General features: G+C 44.8%; 1 protein-coding gene across 2 annotated transcripts in view; it reads left to right on the forward strand.

Annotated features, from left to right (window-relative positions):
• The first annotated feature begins 1,377 nt into the window (after positions 1-1,377).
• The window catches only part of LOC141106411 (cobalamin binding intrinsic factor-like), a 68,563-nt gene continuing 44,070 nt past the window's right edge, over positions 1,378-25,870 (forward strand). The window contains exons 1-3 of one of the 2 annotated variants that reach the window (XM_073597178.1): positions 1,378-1,643; positions 1,739-1,927; positions 19,877-20,026. In XM_073597178.1, coding sequence (XP_073453279.1) covers positions 1,571-1,643; positions 1,739-1,927; positions 19,877-20,026 — 412 coding nt within the window. In that variant the 5' untranslated portion in view covers positions 1,378-1,570. The remainder of the gene's footprint in view (positions 1,644-1,738; positions 1,928-19,876; positions 20,027-25,870) is intronic. The other variant, XM_073597177.1, reaches the window with a different exon arrangement.

The following is a 25,870-nucleotide window of genomic DNA, read 5'->3' on the forward strand; positions in this document are numbered from 1 at the left end:
GGACTGTGTCTTGTATGGGAGGGTTGCAAGAAAAAAGCCGCTCCTCAACAAAGGCCACATGCAGTCATGACTGAGCTTTGCCAAAACACACCTTGAAGATTCTAAGGCCATATGGAAAAAGGTGTTCTGGTCAGATGAGGCTAAAATTGAACTATTTGGCCTCAACACCAAACGATATGTCTGGCAGAAATCCAATACAGCTCACCATCCAAATAACACCATTCCTACAGTAAAGCATGAAGGTCATAATATCCTGTTATGGAGGTGGTAATATCCTGTTATGGAGGTGGTAATATCCTGTTATGGGGGTGGTAATATCCTGTTATGGAGGTGGTAATATCCTGTTATGGAGGTGGTAATATCCTGTTATGGGGGTGGTAATATCCTGTTATGGGGGTGTTTCTCTGCAGCAGAGACTGGAGCACTTGTCAGGATAGAAGGATTAATGGATCGGGCGAAATGCCATCAAATTCTTGAGGAAAATCTGCTGCCCTCTGCCAAAAAGTTGTCAATGGGAAGAAGGTTTACCTTCCAACATGACAATGACCCATAGCACACAGCAAAAATGACCCCACAGTGGTTGAAGGATAAAAAGTTGAATGTCCTTGCATGACTTAGTCAGTGAGATCTTAACCTCATTGAAAATCTGTGGTCACTTGTTGGATAGGGGGGGTCAGAAAAACCCATTGGTGGTCTTAAATAGCAGAGGCGCCCATTGTGGTGTGTAATGCGAATATGGTGTGTCTAGGGATGGATCAGAGTCACCATGTTTGACAAACACCACAGAATGCTAATTCACCAAAAGGATGCATTTTGTGAATCACAAATGCCACTGCCTCAGTTTATAGGTATACACAAAAGTTTGCTGCTTCCTGGTTCTAAGCTATACCATAGCATGCTTGGAGCTTTAGTTCAGCCCAAACTTTTTTATTTATTTATTTTTTATATATAATTTGGAATATTTTGTATATAGTTTGGAGTATTAAAACCCTCAGCATTTTTGTTTGCCATCTCTGTCCCATTAGGGCGATTATCTGTCATTCAGTTCCTGTCCTGTATGCACAACAGGATATAAGAGAAAGTTCCCTTAAAATGAAGGCATTTCCTTGTTAGTGTCCCTATTGGAATATGTCCCCTCTTTTACTCTTCTAATGACAACTCAAAATTAACAGAGGTTGTCACCCAAAACTACAAACCAAATTTTTGACTCTCGATACAATTTACCCCTTTTCTTAACATCTTCCTACGAAAATGATATGTACTTAAACTGAGTGTTAAAATGATTGCATGGAGTTCTGCTTTAAAGGTGGCTAACTTCTCAGAAATTTTCATATTGGTATTTTGCAATCAATACTCCCTTCTCTAAAAGCTAACGGAGCCTAATCGTGCCTTGCACTGCGTAATCTTTCAGTGCTCTGTTGTCCATCACAGAAAGCTAGCTACATCTTGCTAAGGGAAGGTGGAATATGTAAACTGGGAGGTAGATTGCTTTTTTTAATCCCTGGATTGAAGCCAAAGACAAAACCCGGTATATAAGACAGAACTTGTCCTTTTGTAAGACATTATCAACATGGAGAACAGGCTTGGACTATTCCTTGTGCTACTCAGCGTTACCTGTTTCTGCGAAGCTAATAACACCTGTTGTGAGTATGATAAGTATCAGAAGATGAAAAGTGACATGATGTGGCTTCCATTCTGATAAAAAAAAAAATCAAATGGATCTCCATCTTTTTTGCAGATGTTCCAGAAACCAAAAAGTCTTATGTCACCAGCCTGGCCATCAACATGGCTCATAGCGTGGGGCCGTGTGTCCCTCCTGATCCCAGTGTTCTTCTGGCACTTAACCTGGGACAGGTCAAGGTTCCTACAGCCCAAGAAATCCTAATTGAACAGTTGAAAAATGATGCCGTGGATAAAGTGTCAAAAAGTAAGTAACTTTCATCTTTCCTCCCTTTAGCTGTCCATCAAGCTAAGCAATGGGTTAACGTCCTTACAGGATGTCTCTAATTTACAAGCCGCCCTCAATTCACTGTCTAATTGGGAAACTAAGTGACAAATGAGGTTTAACGCTGATAAATGTAAAGTTATGCACTTGGGGGCTAAGAATATGCATGCATCATACATACTAGGGGGAGTACAACTTGGGGAATCCATAGTGGAGAAGGATCTGGGGGTTTTGGTAGATCATAAGCTTAATAATAGCAAGCAATGCCAAGCTGCGGTTTCCAAAGTGAGCAAAGTCCTTTCTTGCATTAAGAGAGATATGGACTCCAGAGAGAGAGATATTATTTTGCCCCTGTACAAATCATTAGTAAGTCCTCATCTGGAATATGCAGTTCAGTTTTGGGCACCAGTTCTCAAAAAGTATATCGGGGAACTGGAAAAAGTGTGGAGAAGGGCAACCAAACTGATAAGAGGTATGGAGGAGCTCAGCTATGAGGAAAGATTAGGGACTGAATGTATTCTCTCTTGAGAAGATGAGATTAAGGGGGATATAATCATCATGTACAAATACATAAGTAGTCCATATAGTGAACTTGTTGTGTTATTCACTTTAAGATCATCACAGAGGAAAAGGGGGCACTCTTTACGTCTAGAGGAAAAAAGATTTCACCTCTAAATACTGAAAGGTTTCATCACAGTAAGAGCTGTGAAAATGTGACTCCCTCCAGAGGTGGTTCTGGCCAGCTCAGTAGATTGCTTAAAAAAAAAAAAGGATTCTTTCCCAAATTTACATAATATAAGAAATTTTTCCCCTGCTGTAGCAAATTGGATCATGCTTTGCTGGGGTTTTTCGCCTTCCTCTGGATCAACTGTGGGTGAAGGATTATGTAATGGGATGGGTGTATGGTGTAAGGGATTGTATAATTATTTTTAATTTTTGTGGTTGAACTAGATGGACTTGTGTCTTTTTTCAACCTGACTAACTATGTAACTATGTGTACATTTTTTGTAGTACCAATGCCTCTTTTGGGCAATATTGTTCTGGTTTGTTTTCTTCCCTTTCTTTCCAGTTCTCCTGCTGAATTTAGCCAAAATTGTCCACAGGGGGGCTAGAAGAAGGGATCAAAAAGTTATACCAACTTTGGCAGTGCCAAACCCCAACATTTACAATGTTCATCCTGCTGCCTTAGGCATTGGCCCACATGTGATATTATGGTAAATACAAGCTTTACGTTTTTAATTGCTATCTCTGTTCTTTTTGGGTAAATCTCCCTTCACTTACTGTCCTAATAGAAGAAAAGACAAGGGCAAATTCTTCTTTTTGTTGTTGGAACAGAACGTGAGTGGTAACACCTTCTCAAATGACAGCTATTAGAAGGTGAGGGGTACATCTTTCCACCCCTTACATTTTATTGAAATCTTTATTGTAAGAATCTTTTGTAAAAAACAACAGCAGGTCTGTCCTGGGTTGTGTAAGAGGTCTTTGTATGAATCAGACACAGTCTTGCAATTACAGTATGTAGAAACATACTCTGCTTTAACCCTTTTAGGGTTTTCCAGCCATACAGTAATTGTTACTATAAACAGACATTAGATGAAGATCCAATTTTACTTGGATTGAGAGAGGATACACTCTCAGTAAGCGCCCCCTGACCCAGCAATTTTTAGGAACAATCAATCATCTACAATAAATTTTCTTTGATTATTGCTATTGTTTCCTCAAATTAAAGCCAAAGTTTAGGGTGCATTTAGTGCTTATCCATGAACACTCGCCTGAAATAACTGTGGCATAAACAGCTATGATCGTTTAATGGTGAAAATTAATCTTATTCTTAAAAACTTAAAATAATCTCATGGTGGGAGTGCCTGCATTTGTTTCTGAAATAGGAATAAAAATATTAATCAAAATAATACATTCTTATTAAAATATGGACCTAATGAGAATAAATGTATCCAAAAAGCTGCCTCTACTGCTACATCCCCATTAGATTTGTCTGACGGTGCTGTTACTCCACGATAATTTTTACAACTATATATGCCTATTTGATTTAAATTGTTATCCTCATGGATACATGATAGAGGAGAGAGTCTCCAGTGTTCTCATGGCTCTTTCTACACCATCGTATTATATTGGACAGTATGTGCCTAAACTACGTGGCATGTTCACCAATGCCAGGAGCCTGGCGGACAAGATGGGTGAACTAGAAATACTGTTGTACGAGGAGGATTTGGATTTTGTTGGAATTTCAGAGACCTGGTTCAACAGCTCTCATGATTGGCTGGCAAACATTCAAGGGTATACCCTTTATCGCAAGGATAGAGAGGGTAAAAAATGGGGAGGGGTATGCCTATATATCAAGAACAATGTACAAGTGAATGTGAGAGATGACATCACTAAGGGAGCTAGGGAGGAGGTGGAATCCTTATGGGCAGAGCTCCAAAGGAATGAAGCTAAGGGGAAAATAATACTGGGAGTATACTATAGGCCCCCTAACCTGAGGGAAGAAGGGGAGACAGATCTCCTATCACAATTTGGATTAGCAGCAAGGATGGGAAGTGTTATCATAATGGGGGATTTTAATAATCCAGACATAGACTGGGCGGAGGGAACTGTGCATTCATCTAAGGCTCGCCAGCTCCTAAATGTCTTGCAGGACAATTTTATGGGTCAGATGGTAGATGCGCCAACTAGAAATAAAGCATTACTGGACCTACTGATTACCAACAATACAGACCTGATCACGGATGTGGAAATACGGGGCAATTTAGGTGACAGCAATCACAGGTCAATTGGCTTCAGTATAAATCACACAAATAGGTAACATAAGGGAAATACAAAGACACTGAATTTCAAAAGAGCCAACTTCCCTAAACTATGAGCTTTGCTAGAAGGCATAAATTGGGATAAAATCTTAGGAACAAAGAACACAGAGGAGAGATGGGTTTGCTTTAAGAGCATATTAAAAAAGGGCATTAGCCAATGCATCCCATTGGGTAACACATTTAAAAGAGCGAATAAAAGTCCTGGATGGCTCAACTCCAATGTAAAAATGCATATAAAAGCAAAGGAGGCGCCTTCAAAAAATACAAGTTTGAGGGATCATCATAAGCATTCAGACTTTATAAAGAATGCAACAAGAAATGTAAGGATGCAATAAGGACGGCTAAGATAGAACATGAAAGACACATAGTGGACGAGAGCAAAAAAATTCTTTAAGTATGTAAACAGTAAAAAAGGGAGGACAGACCATATTGGCCCCATAAAGAATGAGGAAGGACATCTGGTTACAAAGGATGGGGAGATGGTGAAGGTATTGAATTTGATCTTCTTCTCAGTCTTCACGAGAGAATCGGGGGGCTTTAGTAACCAAAACTGCAGTGTTTATCCTCATGACACATCACAAGAAGCACCTCCATGGTTAACAGAGGACAGAAGTAAAATTAGACTTGAGAAACTTAACATTAATAAATCACCGGGACCAGATGGCTTGCAACCGAGGGTACTTAGGGAACTCAGTCAAGTAATTGCCAGACCATTGTTCCTAATTTTTACTGACTGTCAGGGAATTAGTAGACCAGACTGTGTGGACTGTACAGAGAGAACCACAAATGCATGTAAGATGAATAATAATGATGTTTATTAAGATAAGTGATAAATAAGTAAATACAAACAGTGCACAACCAACCAAACAAAACCCCACAAACAACAAATAGTATATACAGCAAAGAGGCAATACCAGAATCTCAGACATAAGCCAGGCCAGGGTCATACACAGCAGATAAACAGGTGGACAAGGGATGTTCCAGAAACATAAACGTTAGCCAGGCCAAGGTCATACACAGGGAGATCAGTAGATGAGGGACAGGGAACCAACAGGACAGGGAGGGGGTGGATCGGGCTGAAGGGTAAGGTAGAGGTAACAGGAACTTGGGTGGAACTGGGTCTAGATAAGCTCGGGAACAGGGTCGGATGCAGGCTCAGGATCGGGTAACAGGCAAGCAAGGTCAGGGCACAAGGAGAGAGATACCAAGGCGATGAGAGTACTCATCAGCCGGGTATTTATGAGACTGCTAGTAATTGTCCTCATGTAACACCTGAGCGCAGGAGGCTACAAGGGCGAGTTCAGAGGGTGGTGATAAATGGGGAGTACTCGGAATGGTCAGGGGTGGGTAGTGGGGTCCCCCAGGGTTCTGTGCTGGGACCAATCCTATTTAATTTGTTCATAAACGACCTGGAGGATGGGGTAAACAGTTCAATCTCTGTATTTGCGGACGATACTAAGCTAAGCAGGGCAATAACTTCTCCGCAGGATGTGGAAACCTTGCAAAAATATCTGAACAAATTAATAGGGTGGGCAACTACATGGCAAATGAGGTTCAATGTAGAAAAATGTAAAATAATGCATTTGGGTGGCAAAAATGTGAATGCAATCTATACACTGGGGGGGAGAACCTCTGGGGGAATCTAAGATGGAAAAGAACCTGGGGGTCCTAGTAGATGATAGGCTTAGCAATGGCATGCAATGCCAAGCTGCTGCTAACAAAGCAAACAGAATATTGGCATGCATTAAAAAGGGGATTAACTCCAGAGATAAAATGATAATTCTCTAGCTCTACAAGACTCTGGTCTGGCCGCACCTAGAGTAGGCTGTCCAGTTCTGGGCACCAGTCCTCAGGAAAGATGTACTGGAATTGGAGCAAGCACAAAGAAGGGCAACAAAGCTAATAAAGGGTCTGGTGGATATTAGTTATGAGGAAAGGTTGCGAGCACTGAACTAATTCTCTCTGGAGAAGAGACGCTTGAGAGGGAATATGATTTCAATATACAAATACCGTACTGGTGACCGCACAATAGGAATAAAAGTTTTTCGCACAGGGGAGTTTAACAAGAGTCGTAGCCACTCATTAAAATTAGAAGAAAAGAGGTTTAACCTTAAACTACGTAGAGGGTTCTTTACTGTAAGAGCGGCAAGGATGTAGAATTCCCTTCCACAGGCGGTGGTCTCAGCAGGGGGCATTGATAGTTTCAAGAAACTATTAGATAAGCACCTGAACGACTGCAACATACAGGGATATACAATGTAATACTGACATATAACCACACACATAGGTTGGACTTGATGGACTTGTGTCTTTTTTCAACCTCACCTACTATGTATCGGAATGGAATGTGATTCTGCAATAGTATTCTTTCAATTTCATTGTTTCTGTTTTCTTTGTTTTTATATGTAACTTGTAACTTGCAAAAAAAATCTATAAAAAATCATTTGACTAAAAAAAATATATCCAGAAACTGATATGTGTATAACTCCAGCATACATATATATCCGTTTTTGAATATATTGTACGTTTTTTTTATTTTACCCTCATTAGGTCCATATTTTAGTCAAAATTATTTTATTATTATTAATAATAATTTTTTATTACTATTTTTTAATCCAATTGATTAACTGAAATGGTATGCTTTATCATCCACATTCTCACATTTGTCTGAGGTTCTTATATAGTGATTATCTATTGAATGTTATCCTCATATTAATTTTTATACTTGGCCATTGAGTATTTGGTTTTAAATACGACCCCGAGGAGGGGATATTGTATTGATATCGGATTGATATGGAGATGTCCCTATGTCTTTTCCAGCCCTAGAGAGGGGGCATTCTTGGATCGTCGTTAAATACTTTTTGGATTGTCCTGACTTTTATTGTTATAAAGTTGTATGTGGACCTCTTGGCAGTGGTGTGGCTCTTCAATTTCCATTTTTGTTCCAATGAATTTTCGGGGTTTATGAAACACCTTCTTCACTAGTGGTTAATGCACTTTAATCACTTCAGCCCTGGGAGGATTTGCCCCCTTAATGACCAGGCCATTTTTTGCGATACGGCACTGGGTCGGTTTAACTGACAATTGCGCGGTCAGGCGACATTGTTCCCAAACAAAATTTACATATTTTTTTCCAACAAATAGAGCTTTCTTTTGGTGGTATTTGATCACCTCTGTGGTTTTATTTTTTTGTGCTATAAACAAAAAAAGAGTGACAATTTTGAAAAAAAAAACAATATTTTATACTTTTTGCTGTAAAAATTTTCCCCAAAAAATGCAAAAAAATAAATTTCTTCATCAGCTTAGGCCGATATGTTTTCTTCTACATATTTTTGGGAAAAAAATCACAATAAGCGTATATTGATTGCTTTGCGTAAACGTTTTAGCGTCTACAAAATAGGGAATAGATTTATGGCATTTTTATTTATTTTTTTTTCACTAGTAATGGCAGCGATCTGAGATTTTTAGCGGGAATGCAATATTGCGGCGGACAGATCGGACACGTTTGACACATTTTTGGGACCGTTGACATTTATACAGCGATCAGTGTTATAAAAATGCACTGATTACTGTGTAAATGTCACTAGCAGGGAAGGGGTTAACACTAGGGGGTGATCAAGGGGTTAAACGTGTTCCCTCGTGAGTGTTTTTAACTGTGAAGGGATGGGACTGACTGGGGGAGGAGACATATCACTGTTCCTAATTAGTCTTTGAATAGATTTGGTTTAGTTACAAATATAATGTGTATTCTTACTTGAACCCTGATCGTTCCTCCATGTCTATTCGGTAATGCACTGTGAAACTTTTCCTCTGCGCAGGAGCTTCCTGTAATGAAGACCAGTCACTCTTGCACTCTCTTCTTGTGCAGGATGACTGGTCTTGTCTTCGCCCCCTCCTGTAGTTTTCCACAGGTAGCCTGTAGTGGGCGGAACCTGCTGGGCTCCTCCCACAGTTCTGCTCTGCACAGACATGTGCAGTGCAGTTATGATGTCACTACTACTTTAACAAAGTAATATCTGGGGTTTAAGCATCTGCTGCTCACAGAGTAGATTTATATCCTGTTTGTCTATTGAATCTAATGATATTTTTTTTTTTGTGCATGGAGTTCAGTTTTAGAATTATGCCCTCAAATGCCCTTATGTAATGCAGACATTAAAGACATTCCTCACACTAGCTTGAATTTTTTTTAAGAGATTATATAACTTTTATATAATTTAATTTATAAAATATGGAATATCATTTTTATTAAATATATAACTAATCACATAGCACCCAGAGAAAAGAACCTGAAGATACAGAATCACATAAAATATATTTTAAAAAGTCTGTAAGTCTGTAGTTGTATAACTTGTCAGAGGAACCTCTATTATTGCTTTTAGTTCCCCATACTTCCTGCCCCAATGGAAAGAGAGGCATTGTAAAGAACACTCCCCAAGTTTATATATCTCTAAAATAAATTGCTACCTGGAAAAATATATATTTTTTAAATTATTGCTGCATTTTTAAAAAATGATGTAAAGTATAATGCCGTGTACACACGATTGCACATTCCGACAACAAAATCCATGTTTTTTTTTCTGACGGATGTTGGCTCAAACTTGTCTTGCATACACACGGTGACACAAATGTTGTCGGAAAATCTGATCGCCAAGAACGTGGTGACGTAGTGCGGCTCTTCTGCTTGATTCTGAGAAAGGAAAAAGACCCCTCAGAGAGTGGTGGGACTTTGAAGGCAACGAAATAGGAATAAAAAAACAGGTTTTATTAATACAAATATATAAGAATATACATATCGAAAAGAATTTTGCAAATACAAGCATATAAGTCAGTTTGACAATAAAAACAATATTCTGCTGGTAAGCGAACAAAAGATGTGTTCATGTAGTCTTCTACCTGAGCCTATGTATATTCTTATATATTTGTATTAATAAAACCTGTTTTTTTATTCCTATTTCGTTGCCTTCAAAGTCCCACCACTCTCTGAGGGGTCTTTTTCCTTTCTCCGTATGCTAGGGATGGTGGCAACTTCTGTGACACCATTGGATGGTACCTTTTCCCTTTTTCTGATTCTGCTTGATTCTGAGCATGCGTGGAATTTTGTGCGTCAGAATTGTGTACACAGGATCAGAATTTACGAGAACGGATTTTGTTGTCGGAAAATTTGAGATCCAGATCTCAAATTTTGTTTGTCGGAAATTCCGACGGAAAATGTCCGATGGGGCCTACACACAGTCGGAATTTCCAACAACAAGCTCCCATGGAACATGGGATAAAGGTGTTAAAACGGCATAAAGGTGTTACCCTTGTCCATAACAACCATATGCCTTTATTGAGCTTTTCACCTACCCTTCACCTAACATTTTTCATTGCAGTCCAGGGTGGGCCATGGCCTGCCTCTAAGACCTGTCATACCTCTTAATTGTAAATGTCTGTTTCCTAGTTTCTATACTCAAAGCTTGCTGCATCACATAATTTTCCCATCAAAGCTTGGACCTTTCTTATCTAAAGTACAGTGCATCCTGGAAAGTATTCACAGCACTTCACTTTTCCCACATTTTGTTATGTTATAGTCTTATTCCAAAATGGATTTAATTCATAATTTTCCTCAAAATCCTACAAACGATACCCCATAATGACAACGTGAAAAAAGTCTTGGCAAATTTATTGAAAATAAAGAACAAAAGAAATCACATGTATAAAAGTATTCACAGCCTTTACCATGATGCTCAGAATTGAGCTCAGGTACATCCTGTTTTCACTGATCAACTTAAGATGTTTCTACAACTTGATTGGAGTCCATCTGTGGTAAATTCAGTTGATTGGACATGATTTGGAAAGGCACACACCTGTCTATATAAGGTCCCACAGTTAATAGATAAGGTCCCACAGATTATTAGTTATTAGTGCATGTCAGAGCACAAACCAAGCCATGAAGTCCAAGGAATTGCCTGTAGACTTCAGAGACAAGATTGCAGATCTGGGAAAGGTTACAGAAAAATTTCTGCGGCCTCTATCATCCATAAATGGAAGAAGTTTAGAACCACCAGGACTCTTCCTAGAGCGGGCTGCCTGGCCAAACTGAGCAATCGGGGGAGAAGGGCCTTGGCCAGGGAGGTGACCAAGAACCCGATGGTCACTCTGACAGAGCTCCAGCATTTCTCTGTTGAGAGAAGAGAACCTTCCAGAAGAACAACTATCTCTGCAGTACTCCACCAATCAGGCCTGTATGGTAGAGTGGCTGGACGGAAGCCACTCCTCAGTAAAAGATGCATGACAGAACACTTGGAGTTTGCCAAAAGGCATCTGAAGGACTCTTAGACCATGAGAAACAAAATTCACTGGTCTGATGACACAAAGATTGAACTCTTTGACCTAAATGACAGGTGTCATGTCTGGAGGAAACCAGGCACCGCTCATCACCTGGCCAATACCATCCCTACAGCGAACAATGGTGGTGGCAGCATTATGCTGTGGAGATGATTTTTCAGCGGCAGGAACTGGGAGACTAGTCAGGATTGAGGGAAAGATGAATGCAGCAATGTACTGAAACATCCTTGATGAAAACCTTCTCCAGAGCGCTCTGGACCTTAGACTGGGGCCGAGGTTCATCTTCCAACAGGACAACGACCCCAAGCACACAGCCAAGGTAACAAAGGAGTGAACATCTCTGGAGAGATCTGAAAATGGCTGTGTACCGACGTTCCCCATCCATCTGATGGAGATTGAGAGGTTCTGCAAAAAAGAATTGGAGAAACTGCCCAAAAATAGGTGCACAAAGCTTGTAACATTGTACTCAAAAAGACTTGAGGCTCTAATTGGTGCCAAAGGTGCTTCAACAAAGTATTGAGCAAAGGCTGTGAATACTTATGTACAAAAAGTCATAAGATCAGGCACATGGAGTTTATTCTGGACAGTAGTTGTGGCAAAATATGCAGCAGTAGCTGCTGGGGTGGTAATGATAATCTCTGATGCCTGGGCACAAGTTTGTGATGCACTGTGTGGCTGCTATCCTCAGAGTTGAGCCAGCTCTGCAAACAAACACAAGAAGGAAGGAAGCGCCACCTAAGTGCAGTATCACAGGGGGTTTATTAACCTCTTGCCAACCGCCGCACGCTGATGTACGTCAGCAGAATGGCATGGGCAGGCAAATGGGCGTACCTGTACGTCCCTGCGTCCGGCCCCCCCCGGTGTCTGCAGTGGTCGGAATCATTCCAGGAGTCATCCATGCTGAGGGGGAGGCCACCGATTCATGGCCACCCCATCGTGATTGCTCCTGACGAATGAGAAGCTTCCTCTGGTCCTGTAATGTAAACAGAAGCAGAGGAAGTGATGCCATCTCTCCTCGTGTCGGTCTTTTCGTTCTGGCACCCGAGGAGAGAAGACATCAAGTAAGTCTGCACCAACACTACACTAACAGTAGAACACGTAGGCACACAAATCACCCCCCAATCACCCCGGAGCACCCCCCCTGCACCCCCTGGTACAGTGACACCAATAGCAGTTTTTATTTTTTTACTGATCACTGCATTGGTGTCATTTGTGACTGTTATAAGTGTTAGGACAGTTAGCGGTAGGCCCCTTTAGGTCTAGGGTACCCACCTAACCCCCCCTAATAAAGGTATAACCCCTTGATCACCCCCTGTCACCCCAGTGTCACGAAGCAATCTTTTTTCTGATCGCCGTATTAGTGTCACAGGTGATGCTAGTTAGCCAGGTAAGTATTTAGGTTCACCGTCAGCTTTTTATAGAGTCAGGTACCCCCATATACTGCCTAATAAAGGTTTTAACCCCCTGATTGCCCCCTAGTTAACCCTTTCACCAGTGATCACTGTATAACACCCACGCACGCACCATACACCTCCCTTAGTGGTATAGTATCTGAACGGATCGATATCTGATCTGATCAGATCTATACTAGCATCCCCAGCAGTTTAGGGTTCCCAAAAACGCAGTGTTAGCAGGATCAGCCCAGATACCTTCTAGCACCTGCATTTTGCCCCTCCGCCCAGCCCAGCCCACCCAAGTGCAGTGTCAATCGATCACTGTCACTTACAAAACACTAAACACACATAACTGCAGCGTTCGCAGAGTCAGGCCTGGTCCCTGCCATCACTAACAGTTTTTGTTGGTAGCGTTTTGATACAGTCACTAACAGTCAGGAGGTTTTTTACCTGTGAGTCTCACTACTGTACCAGAAAATTTAGAGCCCAAAATGGCAAATCGAAGGTACACTAGTGAAGAGGCCTACACGTTTCTGAGCATGACAGATAGTGAAGAGGAAGTCACTCATCTGTCAGATTCAGGCTCAGAATACGATCCTGTAGAGGACAGCGGCTCCATGACAGATAGCTCTGGTGACAGAGTTGTGGTCCTGCCAAGACCAAGCGTACCAGACCCCGAACTTCTTCTGCTGTTGAGGTGCAAGAACCGCAGGTCCCTCGTATGGAGAAGAGAAGTACTAGTGCCGTTATTCCTTCTGGTGAACTGGCAAGCACCAGCGGCCTAGTACACCCTGGTCGTACATCCAGCACTGCAGTAAACTTGGTGACGTGACGAGTCCCATAAGTGCAGTTCAAGCTGGCGAGGTGGCAAGCACAAGTAGTGTCACTGCCACCAAGAAGAAGACAAAGACAGGTCCGTCGTGCCCATAGTGTCCTTCCTGCAGAATTTGGCAATCCTAATTGGGAGCCCACCACTTCTGCAGCACCCGTACTTACTTCCCCCATTCACTGGCTAACCTGGCATTCAGGTGGAAACAGTTGATTTTACGTCACTTGATTTTTATTTGCTGTTTTTCACCGAAGATCTTTATAGATCTATTGTGGACCAAAGCAATTTGTATGCTGGTCAATACGCCGCTAATCCCCAGTCCTCCCTTGCCAGAGATTGGAAACCAATTACGGTTTCCGAATTTAAGACCTTTCTGGGCCTATCCCTCGACATGGGCATAGTTAAAATGAGTACGTTGCGGTCATATTGGTCCATTGACCCAATTTACCAAATGCCTGTGCATAGTTGCCAACACTGTAAAAAAAAATTTCGGGACTTTTTTGGCTGTAGGGGGAGTCACACTATAATTAGGGGGCGGGCATGCATTTGTAGGCGTGGCATAGGGAAAAGAAAAAATGCTGAAAAGAAAAAAAATGGGCGTGGTTTACACGAAATAGTGGGCATGGCTTAAATGTGCGTGGCTCAAATGGGGTGTGGTTAGAGTCTGAGATGAATGAGGGATGGAGAGTGAAAGGGGGAAAGGGGGAAAGGGGGGTAGAGGGAGAGAGATGGAGGGACAGCAGACCCAGATCCTACACCACAATAGCAATGTGTATTCCAGAGTTTAACAAATCAGCAGATAAAAATACTCCAAATACCTGGTGTTGGCGCTTCAATCATCCCGGCACCATGGTTGTTATGGTGTCAGGATGATTGAAGCGCATTATTTCTATTATTACATTGTAATATAAAATGAAATAATTCAACTCACCATAATGTAGAATCAGTGGGACCCCTGAGCGTGTCACCTGCCACCAGAGGCCATCAGATTCCCCCAGCAGAGTCCATCCTTACATCAGGTGCCCCCAGCAGAGTCTGTCCTTACATCAGGTGCCCCCAGCAGAGTGCCTCCTTCCACCAGGCATTCCCAGCGGAGTGCCTCCTTACATCAGGTGTCCCCAGGACAGTACCTCTTACATCAGGTATCTCCAGTGGAGTGCCTCTTACATCAGGTGTCCCCAGTGGAGAGCCTCTTACATCAGGTGTCCCCAGCGGAGTGCCTCTTACATCACGTGTCCCCAGCGGAGTGCCTCAAATCAGTGCCCCCAGCGGAGTGTTGGCTGCAGATGGAGTGTTGGCTGCAGACTAGCTACATCTCCTCACGAGTGGTGACAAGGGGGAGAGGTGTGTGGGTGGAGGCATGGTGACTTGGGGTGTTACAGGCTGACTTGGGGAAGGGTGGAGGCATAGTGGTGATTTGGGGTGCAGGCATGATGGTGACCTGGGGGGTGCAGGCATGGTGGTGACTAGACCAGAGGGGGTGCAGGCATGGTGGTGACTTGGGGGAGGGGGTGCAGGCATGGTGGTGATTTGGAGGAGGGGGTGCAGGCATGGGGGAAGGGGGATGCAGGCATGGTGTTGACATGGGGGGAGACGGGTGCAGGCATGGTGTTGTCATGGGGGAGAGGTGGGTGCAGGCATGGTGTTGACATGGGGGAACATGTATGGTGATGACACGGGGGAGGGGGGCAGGTATGGTGGTGACATGGGGGGAGGGGGCTGCAGGTATGGTGGTGATATGGGGGGAGGGGGCTGCAGGTATGCTGGTGATATGGGGGGAGGGGGCTGCAGGTATGGTGGTGATATGGGGGGAGGGGGTTGCAGGTATGGTGGTGACACGGGGGAGGGGGGTGCAGGTATGGTGGTGACACGGGGGAGAGGGTGTTAACCAGGTATGGTGGTGATACGGGGGGGTTGGGGGAGGGGGGAAGCAGGTATGGTGGTGACACGGGGGGAGGGGGGAAACAGGTATTGTGGTGACACGGGGGGGAGGGGGGAAGCAGGTATGGTGGTGACACGGGGGGAAAGGGAGAAGCAGGTATGGTGGTGACATGGGGGGAGGGGGAAACAGGTATGGTGGTGACATGGGGGGAGGGGGGAAACAGATATGGTGGTGACATGGGGGGGTGGGGGGTGCAGGTATGGTGGTGACACGAGGGGAGGGGGTGGCAGGTATGGTGGTGACATGGGGGGAGGGGGTGCAGGTATGGTGGTGACACGGGGGAGGGGGTTGCAGGTATGGTGGTGACACGGGGGGAGGGGGGAAACAGGTATGGTGGTGACATGGTGGGACGGGGTGCAAGGGGGAGCCAAGACCATCAGTGCACTGTCCCCAGCCAGCGGAGCCCCGGTCCTTCCATCAGGGTGATTGTGTCCCCGCTCATCGCAAGGGTGGAGCCAGGACCATCAGTGCACTGTCCCCAGCCAGCAAGCCCCGGTCCTTCCATCACTGGAGCTCGTCAGACACACGGGGCGGAGCGGAGGGTTGGCGGCAGCGGGCGGGTGGAGACTGAACATTTCCCTGTGTTCAGTGGAAAGCGGGGAGGGGTCGCCAATCCCTGTAGCCAATAGGCTTCAGTGTACAATAGAATTTTCTATTTGTACACTGAAGAGAGAAGCTGATTGGCTGCCCCTCTCCTCTGCACTGAACACAAGGGGAAACACTCGTGGAGGCGACTGCGGCCATTTTTGTGTAGCCGTTGCCATTTTTTGCCAAAAACATTCCTGATTTTCTCGGGACAAAACCAAAATCCCGGGAAAACTATCGGGAGAAGCTTAAATCGGGATGAGGGTCCCAAAATCGGGATTGTCCCGGGAAAATCGGGACTGTTAGCAACTATGCCAGTGTTCTCTGCTTCCATGGCCAGGGCACGATACGAGCAGATTTTGCTCGTATCCTTGTTTAGGAAGTTGAGTGTTTGTTCCGTTGAGAAGTTTGAGTTTAACAATGGTATTTTGTTTGATAAAGTGGTTTTGAAGAGTTCGGAGTGTAGTTTCTTTTGAGATCTGTTCCAGTGTGTTGTTGTTATATGTTTCTGTTTTTGAAGGGTGGTGTCAGTGGTGATTTTAAACTTGATGGCGTGGTGGTCCGTCTATGGAAGCGGTGAGTTGTCGAATATGTTGATGTCCATATTCTGTTCGAAGATGAGGTCTAGAGTGTGTCCTGAACCATGCGTGGGAGCATTTATCAGCTGTTGAAGACCTAGTTCTTCCAGTTGGTTAATGCAGGCAGTCGCGATAGGGTCTTGGGTAGAGTTTGCCCAGAGGTTGAAGTCCCCAAGTATCAGAAGATTTTTGTTTTTCAGGGTGTGCATTGAAATGAGTGAGTGGTGTAAGGAGATTGGTCTTTGGTCCTGGTGGTCTGTAGCATAGTAGTATGTGAATGGTGTCTTGGGGTGTTGTTTGAAGCCGCAGGGAGAGTGTTTCCATAAAAGGCACTGAGTTCTGTGAAGTTGGTTTGGTGAACACAAGGTGCGATTTGAAGATCGCTGCTAGGCCTCCTCCTTTTTTTCCTATTCTATGCTCAGTTAGGATGCTGTAGTTCTCAGGCACCAGTTCCGTTAGGATGGTGTTGCAGTCGGGTGTTAGCCAGCTTTCTGTAATGAAGAGGCAATCTATGTTGTTTTCGGTGATGAAGTCGTGGATTTCCAGTCTGTGTTTGACTGCAGATCTGGTGTTGATCAGGGTGCATGCTAGTTGCTGTGGTTGGATCGGTGTCTCCTTGTATTTGATGGTTGACTGTGGTTTGGTCTGTAGTAATTTTTCTTTTTTTAGTCTTTTTTTAGTGTCGGTTGGTATGGTTAAGGCGGTGTTTCTTAGCCTGCGGAGGGCATCCGCAGTGTACTTGAAATTGCACATGGTGGTAAAGACTGTTGCTGAAGGAGGATGCGAAGATTGCTGGGGGATGGAGGGGTTGGAGGCTGTTTCTGCTGCTGGAGATATAGTTGTCGGCTGAATGATGGTGTGTAGTACTGGGGGTGACGGGGGGCTGCCTACCTCCCTCCTGTTGATCCAGAGGAAGGCAAAAAACCCCTAGCTGAGCTGGCCAATCGCTACAGCAGAGGAAAAAATTCCTTAGTGACCCCCCGAAGGGCGATCGGCTCGAGGAGCCTGGATCAACTACTGGGGTACCCGTGGGCTTACCTGAGCAGGAGATCCGGAAGAGAGGGGGAGGGGGGCAATTTGTAGGGGGGGGTGTTGGCTTACTGGTTAGCCTGGTGGTGCCTGCGTCTTGGAGGATCTCTGGAGGACGCCGGTCGGGCCAGAGCAGTGGAATCCTGGTCCCTGGTGTTAAACTGTGTCCCTGCAGGGGTGTTCCGGTGAATAGGGCACGGAGCCCCCTGGACGGGTGTGGGGGGGTTGTGAGTTGCTGGCTTGCTGGAGGTTATGCCGCAGCCGTGGTCTGTCCCCCAAGTCTAGTGACTTAGAGCAGTGGGGGTGGATGGACGGTGGCTGCAGCTGCGGTGGTGCCCTGGGGGGGGACGTGGACCGGCAGAGGGGGTCCGAGGGATGATGGGTCTTACCTGGAGGTAGGTTGGTGCAGACCTGGGAAGGTCGGGAGGGTCCTGATACTGACCTGCTGGGTGGCGATCTGGCTGCGCTCCGGAGAAGGGTGGAGATTGCGGCCTCCTGGGTGGACCAAGATGGCTGCCGAGGTAGGCCCGCGCCGCGGGCTTTCCTGATGCTCGGCTCCCGGATGGTTGTGGTCCCGTCTGCTGATTGGGCCCTGCTGGGTGGAGCGCTCGGCTTCCGATGGAGGCTGGGGGTGAGCAGCGGGCCGCGTCAGCGGGGCTGGCCGGAGCCGCGGTGTGTCCAGTGGGACTGCTCCGGAGGCTCCGGAGGCTCCGGAGGCTGACAGCTGACAGCTGTGATCCTGTGGGATGGTGTTCTATCGTGACGGCGTGGTAAGCGGTGAGAGTGGGCTGGCGGAGCGGCGGGAGGGGCCGGGATCCGTTCCGTTTCCGGTCACGTAGCTGGGTGAGGGGGTTCCCGGTGACTATGTGGCTGGGGGTCCGGGATAGTCCTGGGTGAGGGGAGGCTAAAAGGTGGCCGGATGGCCAGAGCTACAGGAAGCCGGAGCTTCAACAACGCACGTCTGCTCTCTCTCTCTCTGAGCTGACTGAGCTGTCACTAAATGATATATTGCTCAAACATGCCATGGGCATATGTGGAATTACACCCCAAAATACATTCTGCTGCTTCTCCTGAGTACAGGGATACCACATATGTGAGACTTTTTGGGAGCCTAGCCGCGTACGGGACCCCGAAAACCAAGCACCGCCTTCAGGCTTTCTAAGGGTGTAAATGTTTGATTTCACTCCTCACTGCCTATCACAGTTTCGGAGGCCATGGAATGCCTAGATGGCACAAAACCCCCCCAAATGACCCCATTTTGGAAAGTAGAGACCCCAAGCTATTTGCTGAGAGGTATGGTGAGTATTTTGCAGATCTCGCTTTTTGTCACAAAGTTTTCAAAATTGAAAAAAAAAAGAAAAAAATTTTTTTTTTCTTTTTTCAATTTTGAAAACTTTCTGGTCAGGGTCACACTTACAACAAGTAAGATAAAGGAAGGCTTATTGGAAACTGGCTTGTCCGCTGACTGGTCACGTCACATCCGCCCGAGCGTTCCAGGCGTTCCAGGCATGGACTTCTTACACACCACAGGAACTTTCTTCCACCTCCACTGCTTCCCAGGGAACCTGAACTCGGCGGACCATGCAGGAGTAAGGACTCACCAGTTTACGATAAGCCTTCCTTTATCTTACTTGTTGTGTTTTTAACTGTCGTCTTTAATAAACCCCCTGTGATACTGCACGTAGGTGGAGCTTCGCCCCTTCCTTCCTTCTTGTGTGAATACTTATGTACATGTGATTTTGTTTCTTACTTTTTATTTTAATAAATTTGCAAATATTTCAAACAAACTTCTTTCCCGTTGTCATTATGGGGTATTGTTTGAGGTATTGAATTTTGAGGAAAATAATGAATTTAATCCATTTTGGAATAAGGCTGTAACATAACAAAATGTGGAAAAAGTGAAGTGTTGTGAATACTTTCCGGATGCACTGTATATGTAAGGCCAAACCATTTTTTTTTCATTTTAGAGTAGGGAATGGCTAGAACACTTGATCTCTTTTCACTTTTTGTTTTGTAGACATCTTTGAGGACAAAAGATGTTAGATTAGAATAGATTATTCCATTTGGAAGATTTCCAAATGGAATATTTCCCCTTACCTCTTCTTTTGGTGCACAATATGTCCCCTCACTGCAACAAATGTTCCTATTGAAAGATTTCCTTCACTTCCTGTTCTGGTGATAACTGTAAAATGCAACCATCTCTTTTAGCTCAAGTGACAATGGTCACTAGGATGAATCTTCCCAATTGGCCCAATTTCTAAAACTAACAGAATTTGTTTTATTGTCCCCTTTACCCATCTGGGGAAAATGGTGACTGGAGAGTGGATCTCATCCTTCGTATTCTTCTGGTCACATGGCCAGCTGTCCAGTCTTTGGTTGGTTGTTTTCTGGGTGATTCATTTTGGCCTTCTATCTTTCTCTGTAGATTTGTCCTTTACCTCAGGGAAAGTGGCCCTTTATGTTCTGGCTCTTCGCTCTTCGTGTGTTGATCCCAGCGACATCTCTGTCCAACAAGGAAGCATTAATCTTGTCCAACTTCTGGAGAACAAGACTCGTGAAGAGCTGCGTGCTTTTGGTAAGTTATAAAAACAAGCTCTGGTCAAAAAGAAACCTTAACAGTGTTAAAAAAAGAATGTATACCGTAGCTGTTTTTGTATATACTTTATTAATCATGGTCAGAAAAAATAGAATTGGTATACCAGTTTGTCAGGTAAATATAAAACACTGCAAAGGAATATTATTAGTCTTCTGTCAAGCCAGTAGCTGGAGCTTTAGAGTCCTTTTCACATTTTCCTTTATTTACCACTTGACCTCCGGAAGGTTTTACCCTCTTCATAACCAGGGCATTTTTTGCTATGTACTACTTTAACTGGCAATTGCTCAGTCATGCAACGCTGTACCCAAATTAAATTGATGGTTTTTTTTCACAGAAATGGAGATTTCTTTTGGTGGTATTTGATCACCCCTGGGTTTTTTTTTTTTTGCACTATAAACAAAACGAGACCAAACATTTTGAAAAAAAACCCCAATATTTTCCACTTTCTGTTAAAAAACACATCCGATAAAATCAAATTTCTTCATAAATGTAGGCCAAAATGGATTCTGCTACGTGTCTTTGGTTAAAGAAAATCCCAATAAGTGTGTAATTAATTGGTTTGTGCGAAAGTTATAGGGTCTACAAACTATGGTATATATGTTGGAATTTATGCAGCTATAGACGCTATACTAGTAATGTTTTTTTCAGAGAGAAGAAACAGCCAGATCGCAGTCTTTGTACAGAGTTCTATGTGTTTGTAAACACAGAACTCTGTGTGTGATTGACCACAACCGAAAAGCAGGTATAGAGGCAAAATCACTTGCTGAAACCTGCTGACAAATCGCACGGGTCAGAAGGGGACACGCTCACGCACGCCCAAAAACCTGGAAACACGCAGTGACATACGGGTACATTGCCTAGACTGTAGCTGCCGCCTGCCCACAGTAAATGTACTGTGGACATGCATCAAGTGGCTAAAAGATAATTGTCTACAGGGTTTAACAGCTTAAAGTGGTTGAAAACCTCACACATGAAACATGAACAAAGCATATCCCTCTATAGAGTTTACTTGACTCAATTAACCACTTCAATACACTTCAATACAGGGCATTTTCACCCCCTTCCTGCCCAGGCCAATTTTCAGCTTTCAGTGCTGTCACAATTAGAATGACAATTGCACGGTCATGCGACGTTGTACCCAAATTAAATTATAATTATTTTTTTCCCCACAAATAGAGCTTTCTTTTGGTGGTGTTTGATCACCTCTGCGTTTTTTATTTTTTGAGCTATAAACTAAAAAATACCGACAATTTTGAAAAAAACACAACATTTATTACTTTTTCTTATAATAAATATCCCAATTTTTAAAAAAAAAAAAACTTTTTTCCTCAGTTTAGGCCGATATGTATTCTTCTACATATTTTTGGTAAAAAAAATTTGCAATAAGCGTATATTGATTGGTTTGCGCAAAAGTTATAGCGTCTACAAAATAGGAGATAGATTTATGTCATTTTTAATATTTTTTTTTTTTTTTTTTTACTACTAATGGCGGCGATCTGCGATTTTTATCATGACTGTGACATTGCAGCGGATAGATCGGAAACTTTTGACACTATTTTGGGACCACTGACATTTATAAAGCGATCAGTGCTATAAAAATGCACTGATTTACTGTATATATGTCACTGGCAGGGAAGGGGTTAACACTAGGGGGCGCTGAAGGGGTTAAATGTGTGTCCTAGGAAGTGATTCTAACTGTGGGGGGAGGGGGCTGATGAGGGAAGGAGACCGATCGGTGTTCCTATATACAAGGAACATACGATCAGTTCACCTCTCCCCTGACAGGACGTGGATCTGTGTGTTTGCACACACAGATCCACGTCCCTGCCCTGTGATGAGCAATCGTGGGTGCCCGGCGGACATCGCGGCCACCGGGCAGGCGCATCGGGTTCCCAGTGATGCGGGGCGCGCGCTCTCCACAATGGCGGGAAGCCCAGGACGTCATATGGGGTCCACCCAGAGGGAGGGAGGGTTCCTGCGGCCGTCATTTTACTATGGCCCGGTATGGAAGTGTTTAAACGAGAAGTATGGGTTTGGGGTTTTTTCCCACCATCATACTTACCTAGGTGGATGCAGCATGGCCCCCCCACCACCTCTTCACTGAGAACCGAGCCATCAAACACCGCTGATGGCTCACTTCTCACAGATCCCCGAGCGGAGAGCTGTTGACTGTAAGTCAGCAGCTCTCCTCTCTGCTCCTCCACACTCATTGGAGCACTCAGCTGTGGAGGTGGTGGGGAGTAGGGATGAGCTGAACACCCCCCTGTTCGGTTCGCACCAGAACATGAGAACAGGAAAAAAGTTTGTTTGAACACGCGAACACCGTTAAAGTCTATGGGACACGAACATGAATAATCAAAAGTGCTAATTTTAAAGGCTTATATGCAAGTTATTGTCATAAAAGTGTTTGGGGACCTGGGTCCTGCCCCAGGGGACATGGATCAATGCAAAAAAAAGTTTTAAAAACGACCGTTTTTTCAGGAGCAGTGATTTTAATAATGATTAAAGTCAAACAATAAAAGTGTAATATCCCTTTAAATTTCGTAGCTGGGGGGTGTCTATAGTATGCCTGTAAAGGGGCGCATGTTTCCCGTGTTTAGAACAGTCTGACAACAAAATGACATTTCGAAGGAAAAAACCCATTTAAAACTACTCGCGGCTATTGCATTGCCGACGGCATGGGAATTCCCCACAGGGGAACCCCTAACCAAAATTAAAAAAAAAAAATGACGTGGGAGTCCCCCTAAATTCCATACCAGGCCCTTCAGGTCTGGTATGGATTTTAAGGGGAACCCCGCGCCAAAAAAAAAAAAAAAAAAAACGGCGTGGGGTCCCCCCAAAAATCCATACCAGACCCTTATCCGAGCACGCAACCTGGCAGGCCGCAGGAAAAGAGGGGGGGACGAGAGTGAACCATACCAGGCCACATGCCCTCAACATTGGGAGGGTGCTTTGGGGTAGCCCCCCAAAACACCTTGTCCCCATGTTGATGAGGACAAGGGCCTCATCCCCACAACCCTGGCCGGTGGTTGTGGGGGTCTGCTGGCGGGGGGCTTATTAACAAGGGGACCCCCAGATCCCGCCCCCCCCTGTGTGAAATGGTAAGGGGGTATTTACCCCTACCATTTCACTAAAAAACTGTCAAAAATTTTAAAAATGACAAGAGACAGTTTTTGACAATTCCTTTATTTAAATGCTTCTTCTTTCTTCTATCTTCCTTCATCTTCTTCTTCTGGTTCTTCTGGCTCTTCTGGTTCTTCCTCCGGCGTCACCTCCGCGGCGTCTTCTATCTTCTTCTCCTCGGGCCGCTCCGCACCCATGGCATGGGGGGAGGCTCCCGCTGTTCTCTTCATCTTCTTCTTCATCTTCTCTTCTTCCTTCTTCTCTTCTTCATTTTCTTCATTTTTCGTTACTTAAGAACCATCAGACGAGGAGACGCCGTCACACAGCGGGAGCCTCCCTCCATGCCAGCATGGATGCGGAGCGGCCCGGAGAAGAAAATGAAGAAGAGAAGAAGGAAGAAGAGAAGAAGATGAAAAAGAAGATGAAGAGAAGAGCGGGAGCCTCCCCCCATGCCATGGGTGTGGAGCGGCCCGAGGAGAAGAAGATAGAAGACGCCGCAGAGGAGATGCTGGACGAGAATGCCGGAGGAAGAACCAGAAGAACCAGAAGAAGATGAAGGAAGATAGAAGAAAGAAGAAGCATTTAAATAAAGGAATTGTCAAAAACTGTCTCTTGTCATTTTTAATATTTTTGACAGTTTTTTAGTGAAATGATAGGGGTAATTACCCCCTTACCATTTAACACAGGGGGGGGCGGGATCTGGGGGTCCCCTTGTTAAAGGGGGCTTCCAGATTCCGATAAGCCCCCCGCCCGCAGACCCCCACAACCACCGGCCAGGGTTGTGGGGATGAGGCCCTTGTCCTCATCAACATGGGGACAAGGTGTTTTGGGGGGCTACCCCAAAGCACCCTCCCAATGTTGAGGCCATGTGGCCTGGTATGGTTCAGGAGGGGGGGGCCGCACTCTCGTCCCCCCCTCTTTTCCTGCGGCCTGCCAGGTTGCGTGCTCGGATAAGGGTCTGGTATGGATTTTTGGGGGGACCCCACGCCGTTTTTTTTTTTGGCGTGGGGTTCCCCTTAAAATCCATACCAGACCTGAAGGGCCTGGTATGGAATTTAGGGGGACTCCCACGTCATTTTTTTTTTTAAATTTTGGTTCGGGGTTCCCCTGTGGGGAATTCCCATGCCGTTTTTATCAGTGAACTTCTATGTGTATTGTCGGCAATGCAATAGCCGCGAGTAGTTTTAAATGGGTTTTTTCCTTCGAAATGTCATTTTGCTGTCAGACTGTTCTAAACACGGGAAACATGCGCCCCTTTACAGGCATACTATAGACACCCTCCAGCTACGAAATTTAAAGGGATATTACACTTTTATTGTTTGACTTTAATCATTATTAAAATCACTGCTCCTGAAAAAACGGCCGTTTTTAAAACTTTTTTTGCATTGATCCATGTCCCCTGTGGCAGGACCCAGGTCCCCAAACACTTTTTATGACAATAACTTGCATATAAGCCTTTAAAATTAGCACTTTTGATTTCTCCCATAGACTTTTAAAGGGTGTTCTGCGGCAATCGAATTTGCCGCGAACACCCCAAATTGTTCGCTGTTCGGCAAACTTGCGAATAGCCAATGTTCGAGTCGAACATGAGTTCGACTCGAACTCGAAGCTCAACCCTAGTGGGGAGCGGTTCGCTGAGAGGCTGAGACAGCCATCAGTCCAGGCACCTGGCGTATCCAGACTCCCTGGGATGGGATGACACGGTGCCTGGACTTCAGATCGCTCTCTGCTGAAAACGGGTCATAGGAGTGCAAAACGAATTGCACTCCTGTGACCCTTAGGACAAGCCCAGCAAAACGAGCTTAGGCTGGACTTCTCCTTTAAGAGCACTAAGTATCACTTTTATCTGCTGCTTCGTTCCTCTGCTATCAACCTGAATCACGTCTGACATGTTTTCCTGATGGGGAGGAATTGACAGCCTCAATTCTGTTCCTGTGTGGAGGGGGGGGGGTGTCCCTTCTCTCCAATCAGCTGTCAGAGTTTTCCTCACTGAGCTCTGCAGGGGTTGACTTCTGCTCTCCACCCCCTTTTTTCTGAACTCTCAGACAAACTTTATAATTCAGCATTTTGAACAGATGTAGAGAAGAGAAGGCTGCAGATAGATGGGTACAACTTATGTAGGAGGATTTGTTTAATCTCTGTGTATCACCTGTGGCCAGTCACTTCACTGGGTTATATGTAAGGGTTTACATTCACTTTACAGTGTCAATCAGCCATAGCCAACTTGGTGACAGGGAGCATCTGCTATTATGTCTGAGTAGCTATCCAACAGTGCTCAACATGTCCTTTGTCATGTATTTAAAGTGGTTGTAAACCCTTACAGACCACTTTGTGCTACAGGTAAGCCTATAATAAAGCTTACCTGTAGCTACCCAGGATATCTCCTAAATCTTCACGGTTTAGGAGATATCCCCTGTATTTGCATGTGCCGACGTCATCGGCACATGCACACTGACATAAACTGAAGCAACGGCGCGTATGTGCCGTTGCTTCAGTGAGTGTGGCGTTACCGCGCACATGCACGGGAGTGACATCATCCCGGCTCTGCCAATCACAGTGCCTGAGCCGCGATACCCGGAAGTAACCCCAGGGAGTGATGTCACCGGCCAGTGCTATGTATGGGCACCGCAGCGAGGGCTTCGATCTCAGGTGAGCATTACATAATGAGCTAGTATGCTATGCATACTAGCTTTTATGCCT

The sequence above is a fragment of the Aquarana catesbeiana genome, linkage group LG08, assembly GCF_042186555.1.
Source record: "Aquarana catesbeiana isolate 2022-GZ linkage group LG08, ASM4218655v1, whole genome shotgun sequence".
In the NCBI taxonomy this organism is placed as follows: domain Eukaryota; kingdom Metazoa; phylum Chordata; class Amphibia; order Anura; family Ranidae; genus Aquarana; species Aquarana catesbeiana.